The sequence below is a fragment of the Maylandia zebra genome, linkage group LG6, assembly GCF_041146795.1.
Source record: "Maylandia zebra isolate NMK-2024a linkage group LG6, Mzebra_GT3a, whole genome shotgun sequence".
In the NCBI taxonomy this organism is placed as follows: domain Eukaryota; kingdom Metazoa; phylum Chordata; class Actinopteri; order Cichliformes; family Cichlidae; genus Maylandia; species Maylandia zebra.
The window spans coordinates 16713667-16729633 of record NC_135172.1 but is presented as its reverse complement, the minus strand read 5'-3'; the positions used below and the strand labels follow the sequence as shown (position 1 = coordinate 16729633).

General features: G+C 43.4%; 1 protein-coding gene across 7 annotated transcripts in view; it reads left to right on the top strand.

The window, feature by feature from the left end:
- Nucleotides 1-15587, top strand: part of trim2a (tripartite motif containing 2a) — a 33674-nt gene extending 18087 nt beyond the window's left edge. For 6 of the 7 annotated variants that reach the window (XM_076884770.1, XM_076884773.1, XM_076884771.1 and 3 more), the window contains exons 4-12: nucleotides 346-497; nucleotides 602-782; nucleotides 8238-8961; nucleotides 9904-10007; nucleotides 10124-10291; nucleotides 10751-10931; nucleotides 11867-11937; nucleotides 12419-12559; nucleotides 14143-15587. In XM_076884770.1, coding sequence (XP_076740885.1) covers nucleotides 346-497; nucleotides 602-782; nucleotides 8238-8961; nucleotides 9904-10007; nucleotides 10124-10291; nucleotides 10751-10931; nucleotides 11867-11937; nucleotides 12419-12559; nucleotides 14143-14295 — 1875 coding nt within the window. In that variant the 3' untranslated portion in view covers nucleotides 14296-15587. The remainder of the gene's footprint in view (nucleotides 1-345; nucleotides 498-601; nucleotides 783-8237; nucleotides 8962-9903; nucleotides 10008-10123; nucleotides 10292-10750; nucleotides 10932-11866; nucleotides 11938-12418; nucleotides 12560-14142) is intronic. The other variant, XM_004568363.3, reaches the window with a different exon arrangement.
- Nucleotides 15588-15967: the final 380 nt, after the last annotated feature.

The window sequence follows — 15967 nt, the reverse complement described above, 5'->3', positions numbered from 1 at the left end:
TGGGTATTTCAGCGTGGAGCAGAATATCAAACCAGCTGACGGTGCCGTGATTCAAGAGGTCGAGATCATTTTAAAGCAAAGAACATTATTTATTGATGGGCAAGTTTGTGCAGTAGACTGATAAAGTGACACAGCAGAGCAGTGTCCCCAACAAAAGCAGGAAATAGGACAGGACTCCTGAGTCTGGAGATGCAGAGTTGGCACATGTGAGATGGAGTCATTAAAGGGGTGTGTAAGCATGCAGGATCAGGAAGATGGTTTATTTCCTCAGCATTAATGTGGATAAATGGGTCTATGACTCGAGCCTATTATAAATTCAGATCCCTGCTTTTTCCTGATTTGTAGGTGATGGAGTTTTACTGTCCTCCGTGTGAGACAGCCATGTGTCAGGAGTGCACGAGCGGCGAACACGGAGAGCACCCGACCGTGCCTCTTAAAGACGTAGTGGAACAGCACAAGGCCTCCTTGCACCACCAGCTAGATGCTGTTAAGAAGAGGTAGGCAGCAGCAATATTATTATGTAAATACTGTCATATTGCACTGCAGTGATGATTCTCCAGCTCTGTCACACGACCTTGACATTTTACTCGACTGCCTCCAGGTTACCAGAGATCGACTCAGCCCTGCAGACGCTGTCAGAGATTCTTCAGCAGCTGACCAATCAGAAGAGCGCCATCGAGGACGACATCCACGCGACCTTTGATGAGCTGCAGAAGACCCTCAATGTCCGCAAGAGCGTTCTACTCATGGAGCTGGAGGTCAACTATGGCCTCAAGCAAAAGGTGAGTGCAGAGCGAAGCACAGCTGGGACTTTGGCTAAAATGTAACAACCAAATAGGACAAATGTAAAGCACTTAAATGAGCCTGATCTGGAGATTTTGGAGCACAGACTAAAGTAATCTTTTCACCTGTCATGGGTCCTTCAACAGGTCAGGGCTATCCAAATAATATAGATAGTATCAATACCAACACTGGTATTCTTACTGGCCCAATACTGACACGAGAGGATTGATGCGTCTGTTTGTTTCTCTGCTGTAAGCTCTGTAGATTATTCTCGTTTATCAGGCAGCAGACATGTCGGCGCAAACACCGCTCCTCTCATGCAGGCACATTTTGCTTCACCGTGTTTGTTGTTGTCCTGTGGTCATGTGACTTAGTTGCCAAATAAAGGTAGACAGAGACAGAGCCCACTGTCACTGCCATTCAGTGAGCCAAAGAATAACCATGCAGATCATGTCATGGTGAAAGGAATGACTGATGCCACTCCAAAGTGTCCATCACAGTTGTTACTTCAGCAGTCTGATTACCTCCAGACTATATACAAACATTCAAAAATATATATTCAGCCCATATAATTGTGTTAATTATTAAAATAGATCATTCTGTTGGAAAGGGAAAAAAATATACCTTAAAGATGAATTGTATTTTTTAAAAAAATGGCTGAATGTGATGAATGTAGAGTTTATTTAGTTTATGCAGCACATTTAAACAACAGAAGGTGACCCAAAGTGCTTTAGAGACCACAACAAGAATAATAATAATAAAAACTGTTTCAAAATATGAATGAAAAGCTAAAAGGTGTATTTGGTTGTGTTAAGGAATTATTGTACAAAGTAAAAATCATGTGATTTAGTGGTCATTAAAATTGTTCGGAATCGCAAATGTATGATGAGTCATGCTTCTCCGGCATAAACTGTCTAAATGAGTTAAAAGTATCGATATCAGTATTTGGTATCGATCGGATAGAAAGTAAAATAAATTTGCAGTATGGCACAGACTGCCTCTCCACAGGAAGGAGGTGCCGGAGCGGGGGCTTGTGCGCTGCATTGACCCATGAGCCAATCAGCCGGTTGGGTTAAAAGCCTGCTGACTCCCTCGGGGAGCTGCATCACATGGGCACAGCTAATGATTTACAACTGAGTGGCTGATGATCGGTCACAGCACTGCAGCCCACGGGGAAGCTGTGCTGCTGCTCCTGCTACATGAAGCCGGTGTCCAGCGTGCGCTCTTGATTTGGGCGTGCCGCGCGTGGGGAGGGAGTACAGTCCGGGCCGCAAACACTTTGTCACTTCACCGTGAATTTCTCGTCCTACAATGTTACAAAGAGTCTTAGTTTTACTGCGCGGATGAGCTGTGTGGGTGAAACACTGGACGCTATGGCGTCTCTGGGAGTAGAAGAGGAGTGTGATGACGGCCGGACGCCGGTGAGTTTGTCTCGGTGCTTTAACGTGTGCAGCCTGCGGTAATGTCGCACTTTTTTAGCGCCAGATTAATTTAACGTGTGAGCGCAATCCCCCACACAGCGCTCACAGGTGTGTTCGGTTTCACGGGGGATTTACAGAAGTTGCGCTGCTTTCTAAACACATGCGCAGTCTGTTCGCTTCAGTATCAAGCGCAGAATATAAGATGCGCTGCTTTTTGTTTTTGTTTTCGTTTTGCGGCGTTAAACATCGGCGCAGGAAAGTGCGTGTCGGGCATGTTAGTAAATCACTTTTTGTTTTTCGCCTTGAGAACTGTTGAGTATTGCAGCATCGACAGCGATCAACTCGAAGGGAAATGATGACGGAGGCAAAAATGTCCTTAATATTTTATGAACTTTATTCCTCTTCAACACACGGCAAAAAAACTTTTTTTCATAGGTGCCGTATCTATTTCTCTTCTTCTTCTGTTTTAGGAACGTACAATGAAACAGTGCCTCCTTGTGGTGAGCACTAAAACACTGTCTCTGTTAAACCACAGTAACCATAATGCAGTTAAACAATGTACAACATGAGTACACACAACGAATATCTTAACACCCCCTCTTGTACTCAGGTTGCTGGAATCTAAAGAAAAGTTTTACAATGAACGATAAACAGTCGTACAATCTCTACCACACTTCCTTTCCCCCTTTTTTTTTTTTTTCCTTTTTAAGCACCAAACATAATGTCAGCAAACTTAGCAAGTTTTAGCTTGGAAACAGGTTTGGTCATAACATCTGCCACCATTTCTTCAGTGGCGCAATATAATAGACACATTTTTCCTTCATTTACAATGGACCTTACAAAATGATATTTAATGTCCACGTGTTTGCACCTCTGTCGGCTCACAGGGTTTTTAGCCAGGGCAATTGTTCCCTGGTTGTCCTCGTACACTATTGTTTGAGTGTAGCTGTAGTCATCTATACCTTTCAAAAGCTGTTCTAAATATATACACTCTTGCATTGTGGAAGCCAGAGCCATATACTCTGCTTCACAGGTAGAGAGCGCCACAGTGGGCTGTTTCTTGGTCTTCCATGAAACTAAAGAACTGTTGTTACATAGACGTACACAGTAACCAGTAGTGCTGCGTCTGTCGGCAGTGTCACCTGCCCAGTCAGCATCACTGTAGGCCACTAGACCCAAATTTTCATCTGTGTTTCTTCTAAAACACAACTTCTTATCTTTGGACCCTTTGAGATATCTCAACACATGTTTCACAGTTCCCCACTGTTCTTCTGTAGGCTCATGGAAATGTTGCGATAACTTGCTTACCACAAAACTCAGGTCAGGACGGGTACCTGATGCAAGGTATATAAGACTGCCTACAGCCTCTCTATACATCCTCACATCTCTTATCTTAGTAGCACCTTCTGTGTAACACAACTTCTGATCACAGGGAGTTCCTCTGGGTTTACAGTTCTGCATGTTAAACCTCATCAGTATCTTGTTGACATAGGTTTCTTGTGACATTGTTACACATCCATCAGACTGAGTGAAATCAATACCCAGAAAATGCTTAAGTCTGCCCAAGTCTTTCATCTTAAATTTGACTGAAAGCATTTCTTTCGCATCCTTCATTACCTTTTCATTGCCAGCAGCAATTATCAGGTCGTCCACCCAGATGATCATAATCACCATGCCATGTTTAGTCTCTTTGGTATAAACACAGTGGTCTGCTGGGTTTTGCCTGAAACTGTTCGCTGTTAGGTATTCATGCAAAATCCTATTCCAGTTACGACCAGATTGTTTTAACCCATACAAGGATTTTTGTAATCTACAGACTAGCCCTTCTCCCTCTTCATAACCTTCTGGCTGATCAATGTAGATTTCATAATCAATGGGAGCGTGTAAATATGCTGTCTTCACATCCATTTGATGGAGTAACAGGTTCTCCTGCGCTGCTTTCTGTAGCAAAACTCTTATGCTAGTTAAGTTGGCTGTTGGTGAGAATGTCTCTCCATAATCTATCCCCGACTGTTGGCTGTAACCCTTGGCTACGAACCTTGCCTTGTATCTGTCGTTTCCCTCAATGTCACTCTTAATGGAATAAACCCACTTTCCCCCCACTGTTTTCTTCCCTTTTGGCAAAGTGGTTAGGGTAAAAGTGTCATTTTCCCGTAACGAGTGAATTTCTTCATCCATGGCTTTGATCCAGTTCTTTGAGTTAGCTGATTCTATGGCTTCCTTAAATGTGTTTGGGACACCACACACTGCCCTGTAGCAGTAGTCTATGGTAGTGTGGATCTCATCGCTGCCACTGTTGGCAGCTACAAAGTCATTTAAATGTCCCGGTTTTCTTCTCTCCCTAAGAGGATACCTTTTGTTGACAAATCCATCACTTGTCACACTTGTCTCTTTTCGTTCACGCTCATCAGGTATACCACTTTGTGGACTTGTGTCTGTCACAATAGGTTCTGGAACCTCATTGTCCTTGTCACCTTTCTCTGAAGGTCTGTTAGCCATAGGCTGTCTTACTCTGCTACCGTCATCATTTAGTTCTCCCTCATCTGTCTGTGTTTGTCTTTCTACATTTACTTTGCTCACAAACTTAACAAGTCTATGTTTCTGAACTTTCTCAGTTTCAGGGTGGTAAACTAAGTAGGCGGGACTGTTCTTATCATAACCTACAAAGAAACCTTGGTCACATTTTGAATCAAGTTTCCCCTTGTCCTGTTTGTATGCATAGCACACAGACCCAAATTTCTGCATTTTTGACAAGTCTGGCTTTTTACCTGTCAGCATTTGGTAGGGTGTTTTCCCTGTTCGCTTACTAAAGCATCTGTTCCGTGTTACAGCAGCAGTTTGAATGGCATAGTTCCATAGGCATTTCGGTAGCTGACTCTCAATCAGCATGCACTTGCCCATCTCGAAAAGAGTACGCCACCCCCTCTCGGCTGTACCGTTTTGATGGGGTGAGTACGGGGCTGATGTCTCATGCTTAATGCCATTTTTCCTTAACAGGGTTTGGAAATCTCTGCATGTGAACTCTGTCCCATTGTCTGATCTAATGCATTTTACGTTGCCATATGGTGCAACATCCGCTAGAAATTTCTCTGTTGCCTGCACTGTATCAGTTTTCGTCTTCAGGAAATATACAAACACTGAGTTTGAATAATCATCAGTGAATGACTGCACATATTTGTACCCATCAATAGATTCAGTGGCTATCGGACCTGCTAAATCTGTGTGTACCATTTGTAAAGGAGCCTTTGCTCTTGTATCCGGATCTCTGTTTCGGGTTTGTGCAAACTTTCCCTGGATACACACTTCACATTCCTTTTCAGGTCTATCGGTTCTCCCCTTAATCTGCATACCGTTAACCACACCTTGCAATCTTACTACATCTTCATAGTTGCAATGGCCTAATATCTCGTGCCATGCCTGTATGTCATGACAGGTGTTACACTTATCATTACCCTCAACTTCAGTCTGCAAATAGTACAACTTGCCATACACATGAATGTTAAAGTTAGTACCGTCTTTGTGGGTCAACGTGTCCTGCCCTTGTTTAAAGGTGACTGTTGCTCCTAATGCAGTGGCTGACTTTACAGAGAATATGTTCTGGGGGTATGATGGAATAAACAGCGCATCTTTCAGCGTTGCTTTGCGTCGCTGGCCTGTATTGTCAATCAGGAACACCTCTGCGTCCCCCCTCTGTTGGGCGACGCCTCTGCACTGGGTACCGTCTGCCAGTTCTACGCTGTGTGACTCCGGTCTGAACGCGTCGTCGAAGCTCTTGAACTTGGCGATGCTGTTAATGATGTGTGAGGTAGCCCCAGTGTCCACCAACAGGCCTTTCTCCTCAATGCTGTACGCTGACTGCTGGACTTTGATGTCTACGCCCTTAATCCTGAAGGCATAATCTGGCGTTTCTGCTTTGGATCCGTTGCCGCTCTCATCTGCGACCTTCCGCGCGCCATCTTGTTTGTCTTTATGTCTACATGTGGTGTCACTGTGTGTGCTGCTTTTGCAATGACTGCACCACGTCCTCCGTCTGCACACTTTTGCTCGGTGGCCTTTTAGTCCACACTTGAAACACACAATGTCCACATCGCTCTTGTATCTGCATTGTGCGCTGGATCTCGTGTGCTCACGGCCGGTTCTTCCTCCTGTTTTCATTACGTTGTCGCTACACTCGGATGCGCTTGACTTTTCAGTGTCTTCGAAACTCCGTAGCTTTGTTTTGAACTCAGCAAATGTCATATCGTCTTTATCGTGAGTAACGTGTATTGCAAATGGCTTAAAACTTTCAGGTAGACCTTTTAAAACCATAGCAATCAATAATCCATCACCTAAAGTCTCACCCGCATTGCGCAGTGCTGTAATGGCGGCCTCTGCTCTGATGACATAGTCTGTGACAGTCTCTTCCCTCTTTTTCTGAAGCGATGATAGCGTGGTGTACAGGTTGATGATTCGGGGCTTCCCCTTTCCAGCGTAGTAGTCCCTCAATATTTCTAATGCTCTTCTCCCATTATCAGGGGCATCTCTCATAATCAGTGAGAGGCTTTTATCGTCCAAGAATTGGATTAACTCGGCGTAAGCGTCGGCGTTCTTCTTACCGTCTGCTGCTACTTCAGCCGCGCCGTTCGGTTCCTTCAGAACGGTGTCTTTTAATCCCAACAAGTGCAAATATCCTAGCACCTTAGTTTCCCAAAGTTCATACCTGGTCTCATCTCCGTCAAACATGAGTCGAGGCAGCCTGCTTGCTCCTCGTTGATCCATGTTGCTATTTAGCCGTTAGCCCGCTATCCGTTGTGGCTCCGGATCTTCATGAGAAAAAACTCTTCTTCGAGTCGGCCCTGGGCCCATAACCTGTTGAGTATTGCAGCATCGACAGCGATCAACTCGAAGGGAAATGATGACGGAGGCAAAAATGTCCTTAATATTTTATGAACTTTATTCCTCTTCAACACACGGCAAAAAACTTTTTTTCATAGGTGCCGTATCTATTTCTCTTCTTCTTCTGTTTTAGGAACGTACAATGAAACAGTGCCTCCTTGTGGTGAGCACTAAAACACTGTCTCTGTTAAACCACAGTAACCATAATGCAGTTAAACAATGTACAACATGAGTACACACAACGAATATCTTAACAAGAACTCCAAGAACACATCAGCAGCAGGGTCAGCCGCAAAAACCCGAGTTCAGCTTGTCACGGCGCTCTTAGTAAACACCGACGGTAGCAACTAGTTAGTAAAGCTGGTTATTAGCGGTTAAATGTGGCTTAGGTTAGCGCGTTATTGCTCAGGAGGGTTCGTCTGTAAAATGAGACAATAGGATGACTTAAAGATTTGATTAATTCTGGATATTTGATCAGTTCCTCATCCTCAGTTACCAGGTAACCAGACCAGTTTAAACACCTGCATTTAGACACACTCACACTTTATCTGCAGTTCAGTTGCAGTGAAAAGGTCATTTCTGTATGAAGGTGTTTTATATCTGGTTATCAGATACCTACAGTTTTCTGCACGTTGCTTCTACCACCTGTACAAGCAAGCGGTGGTAAGCTTTTTGAGTCCCAAAAAGCTGAAGGAAACCAGCAAAGCTGTGGCAGCTTCCACATGGGAGGCGTATCTGAATATCCAGCATTACAATCAAAGCAGCCCTTATTTAATTATCAGAGTGCCTGAAAGAAGATTGCGATTAAAGAACAGCAGTGTGGTCGTAGTAAAGTGACTAATTTACAAATTAAAATGAGGTAATATAAGAAATCACATTTTTATTGCATTATATTCTGAGATTTACCAGCAGTTTAATAAACTAACATCCCTGTAATCCTTAATTAATACCATATATTTGCTCCCAAGCTGAGGATTGCCAAGTACCAATAACCTGATCTGATCTTAAAAGCGGACACAAAGGCAAAGCTAATGTTCTTTTTGTTAGTATAATGTAATCAACAGAATAACTGCAAGAAAAATAATAATTTTGAAAGCTTCATAAAGTTTTATCTAAGCTCAGTGTTTCTCTGCTGCCCCCTGATGCATGCATGTGTAGGTGCTCCAAGCCCAGCTGGACACCCTGCTGCAGGGCCAAGAGGGCATCACCAGTAGCTGCAACTTCACGGAGCAGGCCTTGAGCCAGGGCACCGAGGCCGAGGTGCTGCTGGTGAAGAAGCAGATGGGCGAGCGTCTCGTCGAGCTGGCCAGCCAGGAGCTTCCGCTGCAGCCCGGAGAGAACAACCAGCTGGACTTCCTCGTAGAAACGGAAGGGCTAAAAAAGTCCATCCACAACCTGGGCACTATTGTGACCACCAACGCCGTTGCCTCCGAGACTGTGGCGACAGGCGAGGGGCTGCGGCATTGTGTGGTAGGCGTGCCCACCTCCATCACCATCACTACTAAGGACAAAGATGGAGAGCTATGCAAGATGGGCAACGCAGTCATCACCGCTGAAATGTTTTCGCCTGACGGCAGCAAGTGTGACGGAGACGTGCTCGACAACAAGAACGGCACTTATGAGTACCTGTTCACAGCTCCTAAAGAGGGCACGTGTACTTTATCTCTGCGCTTATATGACCAACACATCAAAGGGAGCCCCTTTAAGATAAAGGCCACCAAATCCATTGACGTGTCACCGACTTCAGACGGCGTTAAGAAGAGGCTCAAGTCTCCGGGCAGCGGACACGTCAAGCAGAAGGCCATCAAGAGGCCGGCCAGTATGTACAGCACAGGGAGGAGGAAAGAGAATCCCATTGAGGACGACCTCATCTTCAGAATCGGTAAGACCGGCTCCCAGCCGGAGGGCTGAACATCAAACCTTAGCACTAACCGCAAAGGAGGATGTAAAGTGTAGTCTACACTGTATGGAGCCATCAGTGGGGAAAAAAGTTTATTCAAAATGCATAAACAACACAAGCTGGCTATAAATTGCTAATGCTACCCAGTCATGTTCAAAGTGTTAAGGCGAATGTGTGACTCCCCTGCCACTGAGACACAAACTTCAATACAGGAGAGGTAAATTTAGGCCAGAGTAATGACCAATATCCCAAACTAAGCCCTCCCATTACCATTATCCTCTTTTATTATTGTGGCCCACCTCCAGTATCTTCACGGCCTGTCGGGGGCCATGACCCACAATTTGGGAATCCGTGCACTAGGGAAAATTCAGTTAAATAGCTGATTAACAAGTATTTACGAGCAATTTAAAAAGTGACAAAAGCTCAATAATAATATGATTAATTCAGCTTCTTGAACATGAGGATTTAGAGTCTTGTGTTCATATGATTTTAACCCTGACATGTCACATGCTTCAGTTTTTGTGACGTCTACATCATCAATGTGATAGTTTTTGTTGCTTTCCCCACAAAAACCCAGATGTAGCAAGAAATAATAACTAATACTTATATTAAATATTATTTTAATACAAAAAAAAATGGTAGAAGGTTCAATAAACAGCTGTCCTTTTGCAATTCTTACTTTTTCTACCCAAAAACAGACCAAAAAAAACAATGTAAGTAAGATAATACTAGTAAATATGGTTTGGAGACGTCTGTTTCACGGTTATGTGAAGTATAAATGTTTACACAACAGAGAGCTTATTACTGCTGGAGTGAAAATTGAGCATCAGGTTACCTTTACTATGTAACCAATAGACTTTACATGTAGAAAACGTACGTGTCGTCATCATCATGGTGAACGTGGTCATGTTTCGTGTCTCACAGGCACAAAGGGAAGAAACAAAGGGGAGTTCACGAACCTGCAGGGAGTGGCTGCCTCCTCTCAGGGGAAGGTGCTGATAGCAGACAGCAACAACCAGTGTGTGCAGGTGAGAACGAATTCCCTGAAGCATCTGCGCCTGTTCTCTGAGATAATATATGAAAACTATCTAATATTTAACATAGTGTTTTATTTTATTTCATTTTATTTTTTAACCAAATCCAGATTTTCTCCAACGACGGCCAGTTCAGAAGTCGTTTCGGCATCCGGGGCAGGACTCCGGGTCAGCTGCAGCGGCCGACAGGTGTGGCCGTGCACCCCAACGGCGACATCATCATCGCAGACTATGACAACAAATGGGTCAGCATCTTTTCGAGCGAGGGCAAGTTTAAGGTGAGTTTTATTTATCTCTGGGACTGGGTCGTTCAGTAGATTTTTTCCTCAGAACGGCAATAGTCGGCATGTTCCCGGGTGGGCTCCAGTGCCGCTGCAGCTGTGCAGAAGGTCACACTGATTTTTGTCCTCGAGTCAGATGGTTACACTTTCTCACACCTCATTTGCAAATTTCTCACGCGTTAAGAGACTCACTCATGCTGGTTTTGACTTCCCCTTTTCAGCCTTCTTATCTTCTGTTAAAAGAGTGCAGATTTTCGGGTTAAAACCACTGGTTTCCTGAGTGGGATCTCCCTAATAGGACTTAGGGTGTGCTCTCAGTCTACGTGCAAACACACAGAAGACAGCTTCGGGGTTTTATGTGTTAATGCAAACAGTAATACTGACCATTACTTGTATTTTTGTGATTGTAAGTACTCATTTCCTCACGCGTGGCTTCGTGAAATAAAATCTCTCCAGAACAAGATCGGCTCGGGGAAGCTGATGGGTCCTAAAGGCGTGTCGGTGGACAGAAACGGCCACATCATCGTGGTCGACAACAAGTCCTGCTGCGTCTTCATCTTCCAGGTCAACGGCAAGCTGGTCACCAAGTTTGGTAACCGTGGCAACGGTGACAGGCAGTTTGCAGGTACACTCAATGGTAATACAGTGCACTGCTCCAAGATAACACAATTCAGTCTTTCTCCAACCTGCATGCTGAATGAAGAGGAGCTGCACTGACCTCATGAGGGTCATTAATATGGAAAAAGCAACTTTAGTCCATCAGATTCGTCCATTATTATAAACAAAAGTGTCCCTAAAACAGCATGGTGTCTCATTAATCATGCTATGAGTTGGTTGTATGTTTGTTTTTTGTCATACATTTAATCTGAGCGACAGATGTAGGAGTTTTAAGACTGACACTGATACCGATATTTTGTCTAATATGTCGTCTGATAGCTTTTCTTTTCTGACACATGAAACATAAACAGATTTCCCTAACACGTATTACGTGTAGTTATTTGAGTTATTACTATGATTATATGGCAATTCAGTTTAAAATAATTTTGTTTTATTGTTTTAAAAAATGTTCACGCTCTGCCTGACTCTCCTCAAATCAGCTGGTTGCTTGTGGCTAACAGGGAAGTTGCAGAGTGCCCTCTGGTGGATAAACTATGCAACAGCAACACTCAAAGCATGATTAAAGGGTGCTTCGGTCTTCTTTACTTTTTAAAGTTGGATTTATGGCTATTATAAATGTTGATAGCAATATATCAGAAAATGGCCAATTACCTGACTGATATATCAATATTTTCCAATCCAACTTTATTGACCAATATTTTGGTCATGCTCTAACATTAAAGCATTAAAAATCAGTGTACTTTTATTTTTATTTATTTTTTTGTCTGTTGCTGAATTCGTTTTTGAAGCTGCATGTCCTCCACAAATATGTCCTTGTGACATGTGCAATGAAAATAAAGTTGAGTTCTATTCTATTCTACCTGTCATGTAGGAGTTTTCTGACTTTTTGTTTTGTCGCAGTCAAGCAAAACTGTACAAATGATATCTAAAATCTTCTTCATATTTCTAATCCAGGCCCTCACTTTGCTGCTGTCAACAACAACAACGAGATCATTGTGACAGATTTCCACAACCACTCAGTCAAGGCAAGTGAACTCCCAGAGCAGTCTGTGTGTTACAGGAATACAGATGTTAGCAGCTGCCACCAAAACGTGATTTACAACGCGTTTTCTACTCGTATCATTCACATTAAAAGGCTATTGTCACATTCATCAGTCGAAGGTGGGAAATTTGTCATGTGGACGAGGATTTTATGACATTCCAACAAGTTCGGAGTCCATTTATAGTCAGTGTAGTATTGACCAATCATGTCTGAGCAGACAGTCTGTGCAAAGAGGAAACCATCGGCTAAGAATACGGTCTCAAATCCATCAGCATCTGCTTCTTATTTATTTAAATGTATCTCACTGCATTTATCAGACTGTAAACCAGGCCTGATGCACACAACAGTGAGTCCTGGTCTGGATATCAGTGTTCTGTTATGTGAATATGTGCTGGTTGCATTTTTTTTTTTTTTTTAAAGAAGTGTTCTCTCTCTGCTGTTGCTTCTCTGAAACCATACTGCAGGTGTTCAACACAGAAGGAGAATTCTTGCTGAAATTTGGCTCCAATGGTGAAGGCAATGGCCAGTTCAACGCCCCCACAGGAGTGGCGGTGGACGTCAATGGAAACATCATAGTAGCCGACTGGGGCAACAGCAGGATACAGGTACGCAGAATGAATCATTTCTACTCCTCGAAGAATCGGTTAATACAAACTTCTGTTTCTTTTTTTATTAAGTGGCATCCAACATTACAATCTTGCCTCATAATGGCTTATGAAATGTTACCAAAACACCATTAATAGTATATTTATACACTGATCAGGTATAACATTATGAGCACTGACGGGTGAAGTGAATAACGCTGATTATGTCTTCATCATGGCAACTGTTAGCGGGATATATTGTTAGCGGGAGGAAGTGTTCTGAAAGTTAATCTGTTAGAAGGAAAATGGGCTAGTGTAAGGATTTAAGTGAGTTTGATAAGGAGACAAATTTTGATGACTAGACGACTGGGTTTCCAAAACCGCAGCTCTTGTGGGGTGTTCCCCGTCTGCAGTGGCCGGTATCCTTTAAAAGTGGTCCAAGGAGGGAACAGTGGTGAACCAGCGACAGGCTCATAGGCGGCCAAGGCTCACTGATGCATGTGAGGAGCGAAGGCTGGCCTGTGAGGTCCGATCCAACAGACGAACTACTGAAGTTCTGAAAAAGTTCACCCTGGTTCTGACAGAAAGGTGTCAGAAAACACTGTGCATCAGTTTGTGTATGAGGCTGCATAACTGCAGATCAGTCAGGCTGCCCATGCTGACCCCCAACACCAACACTGGGCTGGACCCCAAAGCAATGATCTGGTCTGAATTGGGTTTTCTTTTACATCATATGGATGGCCGGTGTCCGTATCACTTACCTGAGGAACAACTGGCACCAGGATGCACTGTGGGAAGAATTCGAGCTGGCTGAGGCATTGTGATGCTCTGGACAATGTTCTGCCGGGAAACCTTGTGTCCTGACATCCATGTGGATGTTACTTTGACACGTACAACCTACCTAAGCATTGTTGCAGACCACGTAAACCTTTTCATGGAAACTGCATTCACAGACCGATGTGGTCTCTTTTAGCAAAGCAAAAATGGTTTAGGGAGGGTTTGAGGTGCACATCGAAGAGTTCAAAGGTGTTCACTTGACCTCCAAATTGCCCAGATCTCAATCGAGCATCTGCGGGATGTGCAAAGAAGTCCAATATATTGATGTCTCACCTCACGACTTACAGGATCTGTTGCTCATATCGTGGTGCCAGAATCTACAGCACACCTTCAGGGGTGTAATGGAGTCTATGGCTCGGCAGGTCAGACTTGTTTTGGCAGTATAAGGGGGACCGACACAATATTAGGCATAATGTTAGGCCTGATCACTGCACGCTGGTGTCTAAAATACATGTTTTTGAACCTCCTGAGACCCTGCGTCCTCAGATGGAGATCTTCCATTTAGCTTTTCTGCACCTTGTATTTCACAGACCTCTTGCATCACATCTATCCCATACAAAAGCTTGAGTCTCAGAAGGGTTAAAACAATAGAAGGCAACAATTGTTGCTTCCTAAAAACTATTTTGGTCACTACATCATCCATATTCATGAAATCATTATTTTTTTTCTTTCAACTTTATAACTAGGTGTGTTGTATTTTCCACAAAAAGAATGAACGAAACACTGATTTCCAGCGGTGATGATTTTGCTCTCTCTCTCTCTCTCAGGTGTTTGATGGCAGCGGTTCATTTCTCTCTTACATCAACACATCAGTGGACCCCCTCTACGGCCCGCAGGGACTGGCGCTCACTTCAGACGGACACGTCGTGGTCGCCGATTCTGGCAACCACTGCTTCAAAGTCTACCGCTACCTGCAGTAGCCACTCGACACAAAGCCTGTACAGTGTACATATGTACAAACACGCAGTAGTACGGAGCAACTGGAAGTTTTTTGCACTCCCCCCCCCCCCCCCCCCCTGTTCACTCTTGAATCTTGCTGTCATTGTGCCATCTGTTTGACCTTTCTCCCTCCCCAAACTAACACGAGAGACTTTATTAGTGGTGTGAGGGAAGCGAGATGACCTCTGACCTACACGAATGGCTGCTGCTGATTAGTGCTCACTTGAGACCTCGTTCACCTTCCATCTTAATGTGGAGTATTTGAAAAGGCTTTAATGCGGTCCACATGGTAGAGCTTTGAACTGCCACATGGCAGAAACTGAAAATAAATAAATAAATACTTTTGCACTTGTTCCTCAAATCACTGGCTGTATTAAGTAAAGTCATAATTAAAGTAAAAGGTACCTTAGTCACCTGAGAAATAATGAAATTCCATCTATAGCAGCAGTGACTACAGCTTCCTGCTAAATGCTCTCAAGGGTTTTTACATTTTGCCTCTTCACTATAAAAGTGTTCCACCCTCTGTAGGTATAGCAGGGTATTTAAGAGCATGATTAAGATGTTTTTGTGCATGCGGTTTTTACTTAAACACCTTAAACTGTGCGTATGAAATAGTTTCCAGCTAAACACCTTCTAACAGAGAAGCTGTTTCACTTCTATTTGAATGTGAAAGCTCTTCAGTGAGCTGTGTCATCACTTTGAATTAAAAAAAAAAAACCCCAGTATGCTGACAAGTGCGACTGTATGAATTAAGGGTACCAAACATAAGCCACCTGATATGCTTCTGCTGTGTATGATGCCTCTTAACATTTCTGCTGTGATCGTGTGCAGACCCCTCGAGTTGCAGAATTTGAATGAAAAGCTAAATACTTGGAATGAACTCGGCAGGATGCATCCTATTAAGTTTAGATTGAAAGGTTTCTTCATCACGCTGAAAGTAGAGGTGCAGAACTGCGATCACCGTCACTCCTCCATGTGCTCTCATAACTTCAGATAAATCTATAGAGTGATTAACAGATTGTGTTTTAGCAACACATAATTTGTCTACCTTCACAATCAGCAATAGAAAGTTTGGCAGTCGAGGTGTACGTTAAGTGATAATGCACTGTGTTCCTATTAGAAAGCCTTGTTTGTCTTCAAGCACACAACTGTCATTATTTGTTATCCAGAATCGGGTCATCGATTTTCTACACGATCTTGTAAATTGTTTGTTTTCCATTGTCCTGTTTATATTTGTAATGCCAAATGGAATTAAAGTGCCCATAGAAATGAATGATAGTGCTTTTGTGTGTAATACATGTGCTGCAATAAGCTGAATTTAGATAGATATGATAAATAAAGAATGACACTAATAATTTCAAAAATATTTGCACATCACTTTAATCTTATGGCCCCAAACAGGTTTTTAGTCTTTGGCTGCAGATAAAGCCTTTAAGTCTACTCAACAAACGCCCCTTTCAGAGGAACCGCCCAAGGAAAGCCAGGGTGTGGATATTTCTGACCATAGAAGGTTTTTGTTGCTCAGGGCTGTCTGCTTTGGCCTTTTATTTCATCAGACGACAGGGGGGCGCTATAAAGCCATAAGCGGAAGTCAAAAAACAGTGCTCCCCCCCAATGCTGCCTTCATAAGCATTCGTTATCCGGATACTGTTA